General features: G+C 39.3%; 1 protein-coding gene and 1 non-coding gene across 3 annotated transcripts in view; both read left to right on the top strand.

Moving 5' to 3' along the window:
• PUS7 (pseudouridine synthase 7) overlaps positions 1-17,473 on the top strand; it is a 71,128-nt gene that overhangs the window by 34,001 nt on the left and 19,654 nt on the right. The window contains exons 6-10 of one of the 2 annotated variants that reach the window (XM_016189946.2): positions 2,266-2,283; positions 3,633-3,744; positions 5,975-6,052; positions 14,654-14,782; positions 15,582-15,707. In XM_016189946.2, the coding sequence (XP_016045432.2) occupies positions 2,266-2,283; positions 3,633-3,744; positions 5,975-6,052; positions 14,654-14,782; positions 15,582-15,707 (463 nt within the window). The remainder of the gene's footprint in view (positions 1-2,265; positions 2,284-3,632; positions 3,745-5,974; positions 6,053-14,653; positions 14,783-15,581; positions 15,708-17,473) is intronic. The other variant, XM_007526975.3, reaches the window with a different exon arrangement.
• On the top strand, positions 16,974-17,089 carry LOC132540093 (small nucleolar RNA SNORA26). Its single transcript, XR_009551357.1, has one exon. It is a non-coding gene; the product is annotated as a small nucleolar RNA SNORA26 (small nucleolar RNA).

Here is a 17,473-nt window from a genome sequence, read left to right as displayed (position 1 = left end):
GGTCAGAGGTCTGGCTTCTATAATTGCTTCTTCATTGGACATGGGCGTTGACAGGTCAGTCCATACTCTAGCCTATCTCTACTTTTACCTAGTGGGGTAGGGCACTGGGGCACCTCTAACTTTTTTTTTTTTTTTTTCTCCTCCAGGGTTATTGCTGGGCTCGGTGCCTGCACCATGAATCCACCGCTCCTGGAGGCCATTTGTTCCCCCTTTTTGTTGCCCTAGTTGTTGCAGCCTCGTTGCGGTTATTAGTTGCTTTGTTGTTGGATAGAACAGAGAGAAATGGAGAGAGGAGGGGAAGACAGAGAGAGGGGGAGAGAAAGATAGACACCTGCAGACCTGCTTCACCGCCCGTGAAGCGACTCCCCTGCAGGTGGGGAGCCGGGGGCTCGAACAGGGATCCTTACACCGGTCCCTGCGCTTTGCGCCACGTGCGCTTAACCCACTGCGCCGCCGCCCGACCCCCCACCTCTAACTTTTTAACCAGAACACTGCTCAGCTGTGCTTTATGATAGTGCTAAGGATTGAATTTGGGACCCCTGATGCCTCAGTCATTAGAGTTTGTTGTGTAAACCACTTTGCTATCTCCTGAACCCCGATTTTCACTATATATTTATTTTAGAGAAAAAAGATAGTAAAGCAATTCTTTTTTTATACTTTTTTCTTTAAGATTTTATTTATTTACTAATGAATAATATAGGAGATTGAACTCAAGGGATTGAACTCAAGACCTCATGCTTGAGAGTCCAGTGCTTTATCCACTACACAACCTCCCAGACTACAATAAAGCACTTCTTCATACCCTTGGAATGCCATTATTTTGGTACTTGATTAAACCCAGGTTCTCATATATATATTGCCACTGAGCCAACTCCTGCCCCCCCCTTATGTGTTTTTTACAAAAATTCCACATAGCATTTTTTTCCCACTTAAAATGCTTATTTATGTATCTAATAAGGACTGAAACCCTAAGCTATTACCACATCCAACAAAAAAACTGACACTAAAATTCCTTAATATCTAATACCCAGCTTTTATATTTAATAATTAGCTCTCTTGCTCTCTCTCTCCCCCTTCCTCTCTCCCATGTATATGTGGGTTTGTTTGTTTGTCTGTTTGTTTGTTTTTTACCAGAGCTCAGTTCTGACTTGTGGTGAGGGAGGCTGAACTTGGGACTTCACCACCCAGCCCCCTGTTTTTTCCTATTTCAAATGTGTCTTTTATATTCAGGTGACTTGGATAATGATACAGAGCCAAAACACTACATTCAATAGATAAATTTCTTTAAAATTTTTCACTTATGTATTTATTTTATTTTAAAGATTTATTTATTTATTAGAAAGGTAGGAGGAGAGAGAGAAAGAACCAGACAATACTCTGGTACATGTGCTACCAGGGATCAAACTCAGGACCTCATGCTTGAGAGTCTAGTGCTTTATCCACTGTGCCACCTCCTGGACCACTTTTTTTTTTTTTAACCAGAGCACTGTTTTATGGTTTATGATGGTGCTGAGGATTGAACCTGGGACCTTGGAGCCTCAGGCATGGAATTCATTTGCATAACAATTATAATGTCTTCCCAGCCCAAACCTCTTAATTCTATAAATCAGAGGACTTTTCAGTAATAATTTTTATCTACTATTTTACTTATTTATTTTTACCAGAGCGCTGATCAGCTCTGGCTTATGGTGGTGTAGAGGATTGAACCTGGGGCTTTAGAGCCTCAGGGATGACAGTCCTTTGCATAACCATTATGCTACCTACCCCGCCCCCATATTAATTTTTAAACAGAGCACTTTATAACACCTTTTGAGAAAAGCATAACACATAGAAAATCATAAAGCAAAAAACAGTTGCAATCTCATCACCAAAAGATGATCAAAACTAGCATTGCAGTACATGCCCTTCCATATTTAGAAACTACATCTCCATATGGATGAGTGTTGAGAGCTTTTGCTATACTGCAGATGTACTCAGGGTCACAGACTAGAATGGTGAGGGGGAGCTAATGTGCCTGATCTGAAGGGACTGAGGCAGGGAGGCTTATCCCTGTAGGTGAGTTTTCTGTTCACTGTTTGCTGTTGCAACATTCCATTGTTAACGTCTAAATGGCTGTTAACCCACCACATATCTACCATGTGCTATGGAAGTCCTCAGTAGAAACTTTCCATGCGATCATTTGCATGTTCACCTCTAAAGCACTTTAATATTACCATAAATTAAAACGTTACTCTCTTATGCTCTTTATGCTGTGCATTTGGACAGAGGTCAGAACTGCAGCAGGTAAGAGCGGCTGGCGTTTCATGTAGACTAAATGAAATGCCAATTATTTTGTCAAAGTGCTAAGTAGACAACATTGCTTAATTGTAGTCAGCTAGAAGGGAAAACCAAAAGTGATTTTATTTTCCTCATGATTTTCTTAGGTTGAGTTAGTCATTCACACTAAGAGCCAAAAAATACTTGAGACACTTTTCTGTCCAAAAGAGAAAAGGTTTCATTTGTATGTGTTTTTACCAGAAAGGAAAAGCAGTTTACTAGACATACTTGCTGTGGCAATTTTCCTGAGATTTTTTTTTTTTTAACTCACTTGTTCTTTTTTTACTTCACTTGTAGCTTAAATTACCTATTGAGCAGTGCTTTTTGCCTTGACAAGGTCAGATGTACAAGTAGCTTCAGGACCAAGAATATCTGAAACTGCTGAAGAACTACTTTATGGACAAATGAAAATTTTAGAAGAAGGCTTTTGTAGGGATTGTATGATTTTTTTTTTTTCTTCCACAGTTATTCCGTCATAGAGCTATAGAAGTATAGTTAAATGTATTTTTTAAATAACTATTGTTCTGTGGCACAGAACTTATGAATATTATTCTACAGTGTGTGGGAAATGCAGTTGGGAATTATATGAAAAATGTCGATTTTTCAAAATACTCTGGTTAATGTAAATCTCATTTGTAATATTATTTAAATATGTTTCTAGATTATAGCATAATTGGGATTTTTTTTTTAATGAATAGTTTTAGGAAATCAAGTTCCACAATATTGGACAAAGTAGCTCAGAAATTAATATTTAATCAGATTTTAGTTTTTTTAAAGCTTTTTAGCTACTCTCTGTGTCAAGTAGACTTTCATCAATCATCCCAGTATTCGGTAATTTATGTGGTGGAAGTCACCATTGGAAAATCTAAATCTGTCAACTGAGACAAGACTTTATCCACATGACTAGGGTGTAGAGATTCTGAAATGACTTACTTCCTTCTGGACTAGACATAGAGAAACATTAGGGCCAGACAGGTGCTTGTAAAATAATGTTGCTAGAGAACAGTAGACGCCTCTGTGTCTCTCTCTGTGAAGATCTCTGATTAGTTGTAGTTATTTGTATTACCATTTGCTTTTGACTTCAGATATGAACAAATAATGTTAAGTATCCAATCAAAAAGTTTTCTGTCAGTGGTCCACTCAGTCTATACCTAACCTGAATTTCTTGTCAGGCCAGAACTGATTTCTCACTTGAAGTTTTTCTAGCCAAAAAACAACAACAACAAAAAGATTTTAGGGATTAATAAGGAAAAAAAAAAAAACTCAGATAATTTTTATTATGATATGTATAACATTTAACTTTTTTTCTTTTTAAGATCCAAGAAAGCATTCTTGGCCAAAATCTAGAGGAAGTTACTGCCACTTTGTGCTATACAAAGAAAACAAGGACACCATGGATGCTATTAATGTACTATCCAAATATTTAAGGTTAGTATCTTACTCTTGTGTCTATGCTAAATCAAAATATAGAAATTTGTTTTCTTCTCTTTGTACCTCATGTGCTCAGTTTGAAAAAGCATAGCGAATGTACCTCCCAAGTATTGTTTTCTTAAATGATAAGTAAATTAATTTGTGTAACTTCCCTACATATGATTGAAGATTAAAATTCTGTAATAGTCCATAAATAGTCAAGTTCTCAGTCCATCTAACTAAAACTGAAAATTAACCTTCTTCCTTGAAAGGCTGCAATTTGATGTGGTTACAGAGGGTTTGCCTTACTAAACTGAATGTTCTTGAATTCTGGAAATTGACTAGGTAGACAAAGTGAGATTGGTCTGATATATACCGGAGATGGCTTAGGTGCCAAGTGCTCTTTTATTTATCTAACTCAGTGTAAATATAGTACTCAGTACATTTGTGTGCTCTAGGTACCGTAACAAAACACAATATACTGGGTGGCATAAACAACAGAAATAAATTTTTCTTACAGTTCTGGAGGCTAGGAGTCCCGAGAGCAGTGTGTGGCCACATGCTTTTCTTTTCTTTTCTTTTCTTTTCTTTTCTTTTCTTTTCTTTTCTTTTCTTTTCTTTTCTTTTAATTTTTGTTTTACTAATGCAATAGAGACAACCAGAGCACCACTCTTGCACATGGGATACTGGAGATCCAATTTAGGGCCTTATGCTTTAGTCTAATACTTTAATCACTGCACCACCTACTGGGCCACAAGTTTGATTTCCCTCAGAAGCCCTTCCTTGCCTTGTAGGTGGCTGTCTTGTTCTCATTTTCAAAATATATTTTATTTTTAAATGAGAGGAAGATACACAGAGAAGCCAGAGCTCTGCTCTGCATTGTCTCTAGGGAGGGGAGGGGATTTAACCTGGGACTTTGGACCCTCAGGCATGAAAGTCTCTTTTCATAACAGTTATGCTATCTTTTTTTATTATTTATTTTCCCTTTTGTTGCCCTTGTTTTAGTTATTGTTGTTGTTGTAGTTATCGTTGTTGGTGTCATTGTTGGATAGGACAGGGAGAAATGGAGAGAGATGGGGAAGTCAGAGGAGAAGAGAAAGACACCTGCAGACCTACTTCACCGCCTGTGAAGTGACTCCCCTGCAGGTGGGGAGCCAGGGGCTCGAACCAGGATCCTCTGGTTCTTGTGCTTTGCGCCACCTGCATTTAACCCTCAGCACTACCACCGACTCCCAGCACTCACATTTTTAATTTCATTGCCTTTTTATAGGCTCTACCTCCAAATAGATGCTGGAGAGTCAGGACTCTTAATGTTCAGAATATGAATAAATTAATTCATAGGACATCCTACTCACTTAAGTAACATTTATGTTTTACTCTTACTAGTTTGCTGCCTGGGAAACAAAGCAGTCCAGATAGGAAGATGAGTATTGGCAGTGGGCTGTGGGGGGAGAGGTACAGGGTAGAGAACTAAGAGTTTTCTTCTTCTAGCGTTTGCCCTTCTTCCGTAGCCAGTCAACAGCATCAGGTTGAGAGCTAAGAGTGATAGCTGAAGATTGCTCAGAGTTCAAGAAGTCCTGCATTGTTTTCTTTCCTGTTCATATGCAGCAGCAGTTTTTATTAGTTAGCAAACTCATATGTTCATATAAAAATCATTCAGATACCTATTTTAGTACTTGACTATTTTTTTAAGATTTTATTTATTTCATTTTTTAATCTTTATTTATTGGATAGAGACAACCATAAATCAAGAGTAAGATAGAGAGACAGAGAGACACCTGCAGCCCTGCTTCACTACTTGCAAAGCTTTCCCCCTGCAGGTGGGGACTGGAAGCTCGAACCTGGCTCCTTGCTCACTATAACACATGCACTTAAGCAGGTCTGCCACCACCCGGCACTTAATTTATTTTTACCAGAGCACTGATCAGCTCTGGCTTTTAGTGGTGCAAGGAATTAAACCTGGGACTTAGGAGCCTCAGACGTGAGAATCTCTTTGCATAACCATTATGCTATTTACCCCTGCCCTTGACTCTATTTTTATAGAGATAAAGCTTTCATATTTTATCGCCTGTCTTAGATGAATTTTTCTTTACTTTCTGTAGTTAATGTGATGCCATAAATTGATATCATCAACAGAAAGTCAAAAGTTTCTCCTTTTATTCTGTTATGATGTTCAATCTTAAAAGATGAGAAGTATGATTTTTCTAATGGTATGTAACATCAGATGGTTTTGTTTTTGTCTTACCAGGGTCAAGCCCAATATTTTCTCTTACATGGGAACCAAAGATAAAAGGGCCATAACTGTTCAGGAGATTGCTGTTCTCAAGTAAGTGGAGGGTGGATGTATATATATAAAATGACTCACAGGATAGATATATATATCTGCAGAAATCCCAGTACCACTTGCCAGAGTTACCAGTTTTGTTCTGTGGTGTTTACCTTTTCCATCTTTACAATTTAAGTTTTTGCCTGTTCAAAAAGTCATTATTTATTTATTTTTAATTTATTTATTCCCTTTTGTTGCCCTTGTTTTTTTGTTGTAGTTATTACTGTTGTTGTCATTGTTGGATAGGACAGAGAGAAATGGAGAGAGGAGGGGAAGACAGAGAGGAGGAGAGAAAGATAGACACCTGCAGACCTGCTTCACCGCCTGTGAAGCAACTCCCCTGCAGGTGGGGAGCCGGGGTTCAAACCGGGATCCTTATGCCGGTCCTTGTGCTTTGCGCCACCTGCGCTTAACCCGCTGCGCTACAGCCCGACTCCCAGTCATTATTTTTTTAAAGTTATTTTGCTGTATATGATTCTTAAAATGAATTCTGTAGGAGAGGCAAGAGAATAAGAGCTTCTTCCTGTCTTTTGTTCATTCAGTATTATTAAGTAGGATACTTAAAAGTTTAGATACTTAAAAGTTAGAGGTCGAGAGATGACTTACTAGATAGAGCACACGTGTTACCATGTGTTGGGACCTGCGCTTGAGCCCCTGGCACCACATGAAGCACTAAGCAGATGAGAAACTTCATGAGCTGCCATGTGGTACTGTGTTATCTCCTTTATGCATATGAAAATTGTGGGGAGGGGCGTTCAGTGGAAGCAATGGTTCAGAAAACCTCCAACAGCCAAAAAAAAAAAAAAAAATCAATTACCAAAAACAGCAAATGAACTTTTTTATAGTCATTTCCAGAGCTTCACTGCTCCAGGCTGACTTTTTCAAATAGAAAGGGAATGGGGGGGAGGGGGAATGAGACCACAGCACCCAAGCTTTCTTCAGTGTCTTAGTACTCCTGTATGATGTAGCAGGACCCCAATCTAGGTTGAGCACATGGTGAAGCAGGCTCCTATCATGCCTTCTTTTTTCATTATGCCTTAGAAATACATAAGAAGGCCTCTGCTTTTGAACAGTTATAGTTTGATAGAACAAGTAAATCATTAAACACAGACAAATACTAAAATGGAGCAATTGATGTAGGCTTGACAACAAGCATGGGTCTCAGCATGGAGGAAGGCCAGCAAAAGCTTGCACAGGAAATGTGATAACTGTGCTTTAGTCTTGAGGTTTCTCAACATTCTCACTGTTGATTTCATGGGCCCTTTGTGGTTCTTTGTTGTGGAGATTGTCCTATGCATTGTAGGATCGGACAGTCTAGTAGCATCCCTAATCTTTGCCCACTAGATGTCAGGTGTGACAGTGAACAAAAATGTCTCCACAAGAGTCGGGTGGTAGCACAGCAGGTTAAGTGCACGTGGTGCAAAGCACAAGGACCAGCATAAGGGTCATGGTTCGAGCCTCCGGCTCCCCACCTTGAGGGGAGTTGCTTCACGGGCAGTGAAGTAGATCTGCAGGTGTCTTTCTTTCTCTCCTCCCCTCTATCTTCCCCTCCTCTCTCCATTTCTCTTTGTCCTATCCAACAGCGACATCAATAACAACAATAAAAACAAGGTCAACAAAAGGGGAATAAATAAATATTTTTTAAAAAAATGTCTCCACAAGTTGCTAACTATCCTCTGAAAGGCAAAAATGGCTCCTGACTGAGAACTAGATTTTGTGGGTGCTAGCAAAAGATCAGACAGCTCGCCTGGGAAGGTACCTGCTTTGTCATATGCACAACTCAATAACTACAACAACAATAACTACAACAACAATAAAAAAACAAGGACAATAGAAGGGAAAATAAATTTTAAAAATATATTTTAAAAAGGGGGTGTTGTAGTACAGAGACAGGTTTAGAGGCTGTGGGTGGAGTGAGATGAATGAAACTGGAGACCAGGATTGTTACCATATTCTCAGGAAGAGAAAGTGGTCTAAAACTAGTGAGTTACAGTGAAACTAAGAGGGAAAGGATAAATCCAGTAATTATGTGGAGTCAGACGGGTTCCTTCATTGTTGATCTTTATGCTGCCCTGAGCTAAGAAGGATTAGGAGGGAGAAATAAAAAGATAGGAGAAAACATTAGAGGGTGAGATATAAATTCATTCATTACCTTAAATGTGGTGGTGGTCTCGTGATTACATTTCAGATTTAAGTATGTATGGCTTATCATGTGTTAACTATGTTACAACTAAAAATAAAGTTGTCTATGCAGCTATTTAAAATTGCTCTGTCTTTCCATAAAGAATTTGATGTGGTACCTTCTCTTAACCGCAGAGTCTCATGTAATCTGACTTCTTTCCCATTACTCTTTGTCTCATTCAGTTGAAATTGAGCTCCCGGTTTTATCCTACTAGATTTTCCCATCTTGCCCTTCTGTGACCTAGGGGCCATTGGTATTGGTGGTAAAAGCAGAGGCAGAGCATCATCTCTCTCTGAGTTTAGAACTGTCAGGGCAAATGTTGATATGACTGAAAGAGCAGAAAATTCTTCAAGATGGTGTTACTACTATCCACTAGCTTGTTTTCTTTTTCTCTCTCTGACATATGGGATGTAGACTCATCTACTGAGAGTGAAGGAAACAGGAGTGGGAAAGGGGATTTGAAAAGAATATGAAGATCTGAGATAGCATCTTTGAGGACCATGAACCAGTTTTTTGGCCAGAAACTCTAAGGCTGAAGGGACCGCCAGTGCTTGAGAACTAGGCCCTGCCCATATTTATCTAGATATAGGACTCAAAAGGTTCTTGTCTTCTCCTTGGTGTTACAGTATATTGTGCTTTTTTTTTTTTTTAATTTCTTTATTGGGGGATTAATGTTTTACATTAGACAGTTAATACAATAGTTTGTACATAACATTTCTCAGTTTTCCACATAACAATACAACCCCCACTAGGTCCTCTGTCATCCTTTTTGGAGCTGTACTCTCCCCCCAACCCCCCAATCTTTTACTTTGGTGAAATACACCAACTTTAAAAAATTTTTTTCCCTTTTGTTGCCCTTGTTTTTTTTGTTGTTGTTGTTGTTATACTTATTATTGTTTTTTTTTTTTTATTTAAGAAAGGATTAATTAACAAAACCATAGGTAGGAGGGGTACAACTCCACACAATTCCCACCGCCCAATCTCCATATCCCACCCCCTCCCCCAATAGCTTTCCCATTCTCTATCCCTCTGGGAGCATGGACCCAGGGTCATTGAGGGTTGCAGAAGGTAGAAGGTCTGGCTTCTGTAATTGCTTCCCCGCTGAACATGGGCGTTGACTGGTCGGTCCATACTCCCAGTCTGCCTCTCTCTTTCCCTAGTAGGATGGGTCTCTGGGGAAGCTGAGCTCCAGGACACATTGGTGGTGTCTTCAATCCAGGGAAGTCTGGCCGGCATCCTGATGATACCTGGAACCTGGTGACTGAAAAGAGAGTTAACATACAAAGCCAAACAAATTGTTGAGCAATCATGGACCCAAAGCTTGGAAAAGTGGAGAGGAAGTATTAGGGAGGTACTCACTGCAAACTCTAGTATACTTCTGCTTTCTTACTTTGGTGCCATACTCCAAACTCAGTCAATTTCTGCTTTGTGTTTCTACTTCTTTTTTTTTTTTTTACATGCATAACATTCCCCAGATTCCCATTTAGCAATAAAACCCCCACTATTTCATTCATCATTTTTCATGGACCTGTATTCTCCCCACCCACCCACCCACCCCAGAGTCTTTTACTTTGGTGTAATACTCCAATTCCATTTCAGGTTCGACTTGTGTTTTCTTTTCTAATCTTGTTTTTCAACTTCGGCCTGAGAGTGAGATCATCCCATATTCATCCTTCTGTTTCTGACTTATTTCACTCAACATTTTTTCAAGGTCCATCCAAGATCGGCTGAAAACGGTGAAGTCACCATTTTTTACAGCTGAGTAGTATTCCATTGTGTATATATACCACAACTTGCTCTGAATGACTCTGAAAATGTCCAATAGTTCTAGGTTATCTATCTCTTCATTTAGCTCCCTTATGTCTTTACTGATTTTCTTCCTGGATGATCTGTCAAGTTGAGATAGTGGGGTGTTGAAGTCCCCTACTATGATTGTGTTATTGTTAATATATTGCTGTAGCTCTTTCAGTAGAAGTTTGATGTATTTAGATGGCTTCTCATTGGGTGCATAGATATTAATAATTGTTAAGTCCTCTTGATTGACTGATCCTTTGAGCATTAAGTGGTGTCCATTCCTATCTTTTTTAATCTTATGTATTTTAAAGTCTATCATGTCAGATATGAGAATAGCTGTTCCTGCCCTTTTTTGTGGGCCATTGGCTTGAATGATAGTTTTCCATCCTTTCACTTTAAGTCTGTGTTTGTCTTGTTGCGTTAGGTGAGTTTCCTGTAGACAACATATTGTTGGGTTGTGTTTTCTGATCCATCTTCCTACTCTGTGTCTTTTAATAGGTGAATTCAGGCCATTCACATTTATTGATATCAAAGATTGAAGATATTTTAACGCCATTCTTGTAGAGTTTTAGAGTGTTTTGATATATGTTCTATTTGTGGTGGTCTGGTTGTTTATAGGAAACCTTTCAGAACTTCTTTCAAGGCAGGCTTGGTGATGGTTGCTTCCTTCAACTGTTGCTTGTCTGAGAAGGTTTTGATGCTTCCATCTAGTCTGAATGACAGTCTAGCAGGCAGGATATAGTATTCTTGGCTGAAAGCCTTTCTCATTGAGCACTCGATAGATATCTTGCCATTCTCTTCTGGCCTGTAGTGTTTGTATGGAGAAGTCTGCTGTTAATCTTATGGGTTTTCCTTTGTAGGTGACTCTTTGTTTTTCTCTTGCAGCCTTCAGGATCCTTTCTTTATCCTTATTCCTTTCCAATCTAAGTATGACATGTCTTGGTGTCTTTAGGTCTGGGTTAATTCTGTTTGGGACCCTCTGGGCTTCTTGAATCTTTATGTCTTTGGTGTTGTCTAGACTAGAGAAATTTTCAGCTATTATGGCCTGGAGAACGCTTTCTTCCTCCCCTTCTCTTTCTTCCTCTGGTAAGCCAATAATGCGTATATTGTTTCTTTTGAAGTCATCCCATAGGACTCTGTTGTTGTTTTCAGCATCTCTTAATCTCTTTTTGAGATCTCTTACTTCTTCTTTAGTTGTCTCTAATTCATCCTCAATCTTGCTAATTCTGTCTTCAGCCTCATTGATTCTGTTCTCTCTGCCCTCTACTGCTTTCTGGAGTTCATCTATTTTGTTGCCCTGCTCTGATACTGTTTTAGCTTGTTCAGCTAGTTGCCTTCTTAGCTCAGCAATTTCAGCTTTCAGCTCTCTAATAACCATGAGATTATTAGAATTTTCTTCCATATTCTCATTTGTTGTTCCTGCAGTTCTGATTACAATTTTTTCAAATTCTTTACTCACTCCTGTTATTATTTCCTTAGCTAATGTTTGGATGTTGAACTCGTTGTTTTGTGCTTTGCCCTCTGGAGGACTTTTAGCTGGACTCTTGTCCTGGTTCGAGTCTCCATTCTTTTTTCTTGTTGTTTTAACCATTTTATATAAGTTAAGAGGTTTTTCAATCCCTGAGTTGGAGTTCAGTGGTGTAAAAGCCTTTTTTTTTTCCCCTGTAGGCTATGGTAGCCTGAGGGCTTTTAAACTATCAATAGGCTTCTTGGCTTAATCAATGACTCCTGACCAAGAGATAAAGCAGGGTGTGGCAGAGATAATCCAGTGGTTATGCAAAGAGACTTTCACAGCCCTTCAGCTATGCCACCGAGGTATAGGTCTTCTCCTGAGTTTCCCGGTTAGATCTCTGTGCCCTGGTGTCCCTCCCTGTTGCTGCTCCAGATTCTGAGGGTAGTAGCAATGGAGACTCAGAGTTGTACTTGCTGAGTCTCTGGGGAGTCCTTTCCTCCCTTCAGCTGTCCCCTTGTTGGTGGAGCAGACTGGAGGTGGTGTCTCCACTGACAAACTGTCGAACTGTTAGCAGTCACTTAATCTCTCCTTAGGCCCCTCTCTCCTCTCTGTCACCAGCCACGCGTGTTTGTACTCACGGGTGATTTACTGGGTTTCTGTGGTCATTCTAGTCCTGTCTTGTTTCGGTCCGGGTGGTCTCCTTTGGTATTCCTAGTTGATCCGGGAGAGGAGAGGAGAGGAGAGGAGAGAAAGCGATCTGCTGCTCGTAGCTCTGCCTCCGGAAGTCCCCTATATTATGCTTTTGATGGTCTCTGTGTTTTTCTATTTGACTTAAAAAAAAAAAAAAGAGTTAGTTTATTTTATTTTCAGCACTGAAGGAGCTAAAAAGAAAATGAAAGTCCAAGGGGCCAGGTGGTAGCACAGCAGGTTAAGCACACATGGCGCAAAGCACAAGGACTGGCACAAGGATCCTGGTTCAAGCCCCAGGCTCCCCACCTGCAGGGGGCTAGCTTCATGGTGGTGAAGCAAGTCTACGGGTATCTATCTTTCTCTTCCCTTTTCTGTCTTCCCCTCCTCTCTCGATTTCTCTCTGTCCTGTCCAACAATAGCAATAATAGTAACAACAAGGGCAACAAGATGAGAAAAATGACCTCCAGGAGTAGTGAATTCATAGTGCAGGCACTGAGCCCCAAGCAGTAACCCTGGAGGCAAAGAGAAAGAATAAGAGAGAGAGAGAGAAGATGAAAATCCAACCATAATTCTTCTCCTTCAGAGCTTCACAGCTTGGTATATTTTTATGGGGGTCTGTTCTCTTTATAAACCAAAATATTTATCTGAAACATGTTCTTTATGAGCAATAAATTTCCCATTTGCTGTTATAAGTAGTCATGACACATATTTGTAGCAAATCTTGGGCATATCAGTAATAAATTCATTAAGATAAACTTAGCAGTAGATTTTCCCACTTAAAGGGTATGTGCAGTTCTAGGTCTTAGGTGTTTTAATATCGAGGTTCATTTTCCCTACAGAAAGCTGGTTCATCTGTACAATTCTTCACACGTTATAAAAGGTTTTTTAAGCTTTTGCTAACTTGAAAATCAAAAAGTGACATCTTGTTCTATTTAACATTAAGTGAATGGTGTGAAATCATAGAGTATGTGAAAACTGAAGATATTCCAGTGTCTTTTTGATCAGCCACCAGGTGTCACACTTGGTTGCAGTGCTGCTTTGTTCTCATAGACCTTTCAATACCTAGATGTCAGCCCTTCATAAACACATAGTGCTTATCTCACAGATGCAGGCTACATGTTTAGCTTGCTTACTGCACGTACAGGACCAGGCAGATTGGCCTTCCCCATGAGAGCTGATGTACAGGATAATCCTCCCTATCACACAGGATTTTAATCATTGATAAAGTGATCAGTCCTCGGAATAAGCATTTCTTTTTTACATCATAATGTAACTCTCTAAATATTACCTAGTAATGTGAACTGTCTCTCAAGCAGGAAGAACTCTATTCAGAAAGATTTGTTTATTTCCCTACCTCTTCCTGCCAGTCTCCTTTGTGAACCTGGTACAGTAATTCCTTGGCTTTATTAAAAAAAGGATTCTGTTTTATTTTATTTATTTTTTTGCCACCAGGTTATTGCTGAGGTTCATGCCTATCTAATGGCTCCTAGCAGTCATGTTTTTTTTCTCTTTTGTGTTTTGATAGAGGATAATAGTGAAAAGAGCAGAGAGAAGGAGAGATAACTGCAACACTGTTCACTACTCATGGAACTTCCTCCAGAAAGATTGAAGCCAAGCCTTTGCATATAGTTAGCATGTATTCTACTAGGTACAACACCACCAACCCCCTAAGAAAAAGCTTTTTGTGCAGGGGTTGGGTATAGTGCAGCAAGTTAAGTTCAGGTGGCCCAAAGCTCAAGGACCACGTAAGGATCCTGGTTCAAGCCCCTGGCCTCCCCACCTGTGGGGGGGGGGGGTCACTTCACAAGCGGTGAAGCAGGTCTACAGGTATTTATCTTTCTCTCCCCCTCTCTGTTTCCCCTCCTCTCTTGATTTCTCCCAGTCCTATCCACCAACAATGACAGCAATAACAACAACAATAATAATGACAAGGGCAATAAAAGGGGAAAAAAAGTTTTTTGTGCAACTTACTGCATAGGTGTTGATATAGAAACGTAAGATTTTTGGTTTTCCCTAGTTATTTGCAGATTTGCTATAAGTTTACCACCAGAGAGTTTGATGTAGCATCACCAAAATTAAAAGCAGGAGCAGTTTCATGAAAATATTGTCAATTTCATCTGTTATCTGGATTCCATCTGTAGATGGAATGTGGTAACATACATCAAAAGGAGGTATGAAATTTTACTCCTAAAACATAAAACCTTATAAACCAGCATTACCTCAATAAAAGTAAAAAAGTTAGGGGGAGGGAAACTATAAATATGGCTCAGATACATCATTCCTAATGGAGTACCATTTATGATGCTGGAAGAATAATCCAGAAAGAAACAAGAAGTACCTAGTTATGGGGTCCTTGTCATGTCAGCATAGCTAGTATAGTCTTGTTACAAACTCTTTTCTATAGTAAGGTGTCCTAAGCCACTTTGGTCAGGCAATGTTTCGTGATCCTTTCTCTGCCCATTTTTATTTTTGTGTTATTTAGAATAACTGCACAAAGACTTGCACACTTGAACAAGTGCTTGATGAACTTTAAACTGGGGAATTTCAGCTATCAGAAAAACCCTCTGAAATTGGGAGAACTTCAAGGGAATCACTTCACTGTCGTTCTCAGGTAAAGAACTATGGATAGGAATTCAGGCAACAAAAAGTCTTGCTGGTCATCTTGAGTCTGTTGCTTATGAATCCTAGTGAGCTGGTACCAACAGAGGTGGCAAGCAGCAAATGACAGCTGACCAGGGCCTGATAGGGCTGGGAGAGTAAATACACTTATAGTGTTTGTACAGACTTCCTCGCCCTGCCAAAAACTCAGCATAGCCTTGAAGTGTGCGGGCAACTCCTTCAAATACTGTGCCAAAAGATCAAGAGATTTGGATTCTTTTCTTTTTTTCTATATAAATAGGGAGGGAATGAAGGAGTTCTGGCTTATGGTGGTGCTGAGGATTGAATCTGGGACCTTTGCTGCCTCTGGCATGAACATCTTTTTGCATTACCATTACGCTGTCTCTCCAGCCCAAGGCCTTATTATTTTACTTATATGTGGTATCTAAAATAGGTAAATTCCTAGCTACAGGAAGTGGAGTAGAGCTTACTTGAGCTGTTTGGAGGAACTGAATCATTTTCATGGGTACAAAGATTCATTTTGGAAAGATAAAAAATTAAAGTCTTGGAAATAGACGATGTTTAGGTTGCAACATTGCAAATGTCTTCAGTTTTACTGTGTTGTATAGTTAAAAATGATTAAAAGGGTAATTTTTGCTTTTTATATGTTTTGCCACAATTTTTACTTCTCAGGAGAGAGAAAGAAAACCATGGGGTCAGGAGTATGACAAGAAGAAAGCCAAGATATATTACTTAAGATATGAATGTGTTTAACTGTAAACTTTTTGTCTGGATAATTTGGGCCCCTACAGAAACATAACAGGAACTAATGACCAAGTACAACAAGCCATGAACTCTCTCAAGGAGATCGGATTTATTAACTACTATGGAATGCAAAGATTTGGAACTACAGCTGTTCCTACATATCAAGTTGGAAGGTTTGTATTTAATTAATTAATTAATTTCTTAACAGAGCTCTGCTCAGCTCTGGCTTATGGGTTTGAACCTGGGACCACTGGTGCCTCAGGCATCAAGGTTTGTTGCATAAACTACTGGACTGTCTCCCAAAATCCTGTCTTGGATTTCTTAACTTATGTCTAAAAATTAAGACACTCTCACATTAGATTGGCAGGCTTGCTTTGTTTGTTTAATTCTTTTTAAATGTCTGTATGTCAGGGCTAATTGAAACATGTGTCTTATCCTTTGGATGTACCATTTATTTACAGCCACCTTTTAGTTTATCTAAAGATTTATTTTATTTATAAATGGCAGTGAGAGAGATGAGAAAAAACCAGAGCCTCACTGTTTTCTGTTTGTTTGTTTTATTTTTTTTATATTTATTTATTTTCCCTTTTTGTTGCCCTTGTTTTTCATTGCTGTTGTAGTTATAATTGCTGTTGTTGATGTCGTTGTTGTAGCTTGAATTTTAGTTCATTTTTTCAGCAGCATATTGCCTGAAGGTGTATTTTTGTGTTTTAAAAATCTTTACAAGATGATAAAAACTCACCTGGCATATTCTCTGCCTCTTTGGGGCAGTGTTCTAAAGCTAAAAGGTCAGTCAGTGAAGTCAGATTTCAGTCCTAAGCCTCAGATAACCAGTCTGCAAAATAGAAATAATAACAACAACTTTATAAGGTAGAGAAAATGAAGTGAGACTTACTTTATACATGACACGTATTTCTATAAACCTACAATGTAATCACTAACCGGAAATGCTATTTTAAATCAAAGTATAGTAACTGGGAGAGTGTGCAGTTTACCAAGAAAAACAAGAAGAAAATTGACAGTGGTGGAAAAAATGTTTTCAATCTCGCTAACATTATGAAGACATTGATAGCGGAGGTGATAATTGTATTATTTGAAAGCAAAAGGTGGCTCTTTGGCTTTTGAATTTAATGATTAATTTGGCAATAGAACACTTAGGAGATGCCCTTTTCTTGTGCCTTTTTTTTTTAATATTTATTTATTCCTTTTTGTTGTCCTTGTTTTCTTGTTGTAGTATTGTTGTTATTGATGTCATCGTTGTTGGATAGGATGGAGAGAGAAGGGGAGAGAAAGATAGACACCTGCAGACTTGCTTCACTGTTTGTGAAGCGATTCCCCTGCAGGTTGGGAGCCAGGGGCTCGAACTGGGATCCTTACACCAGTCTTGGGCTTTGTGCCACGTGCGCTTAACCACTGCACTACCGCTCGACTCCCTTATTGTGCCCTTTTAAGGTTGATGCAGTGCTTTAAAAGACTTAACACAGAAGTAAGTCTCCATAAAATTCAGGGAACAGATTGTAAAACTCTTTATTGGATCCTGTCTGCAGATACAGTAAAAAAAAAAAAAAAAGAAAAAGGAAAGAAAGAAAGAAACAAAGAAAGATAGAAAGAGAAAGAAAGAAAGGAAAACACCTGGAAGACCCTGTAAATTTTGACTTGTAAAGTCAATGTAAGTAGCTAGTGATAATGAGATAAAATTTATCTAGAGGGAGCCGGGCTGTAGTGCAGTGGGTTAAGTGCGCATGGAGTGAAGCACAAAGACTGGTGTAAGGATCCTGGTTCAAGCCCCCAGCTCCCCACCAAGCAGGGGGGTCGCTTCATAAGCAGTGAAGCAGATCTGAAGGAGTTTTCCTCTCCCCTCTTTTCCCCTCCTCTCTCGATTTCTCTTTGTCCTGTCCAATAACAACAAGGCAACAGAAATGGGGGAAATGGCCTCCAG

This window comes from Erinaceus europaeus, chromosome 8, assembly GCF_950295315.1.
Source record: "Erinaceus europaeus chromosome 8, mEriEur2.1, whole genome shotgun sequence".
Taxonomy (NCBI): Eukaryota; Metazoa; Chordata; class Mammalia; order Eulipotyphla; family Erinaceidae; genus Erinaceus; species Erinaceus europaeus.
This window is presented reverse-complemented; position numbering and strand designations above follow the sequence as displayed.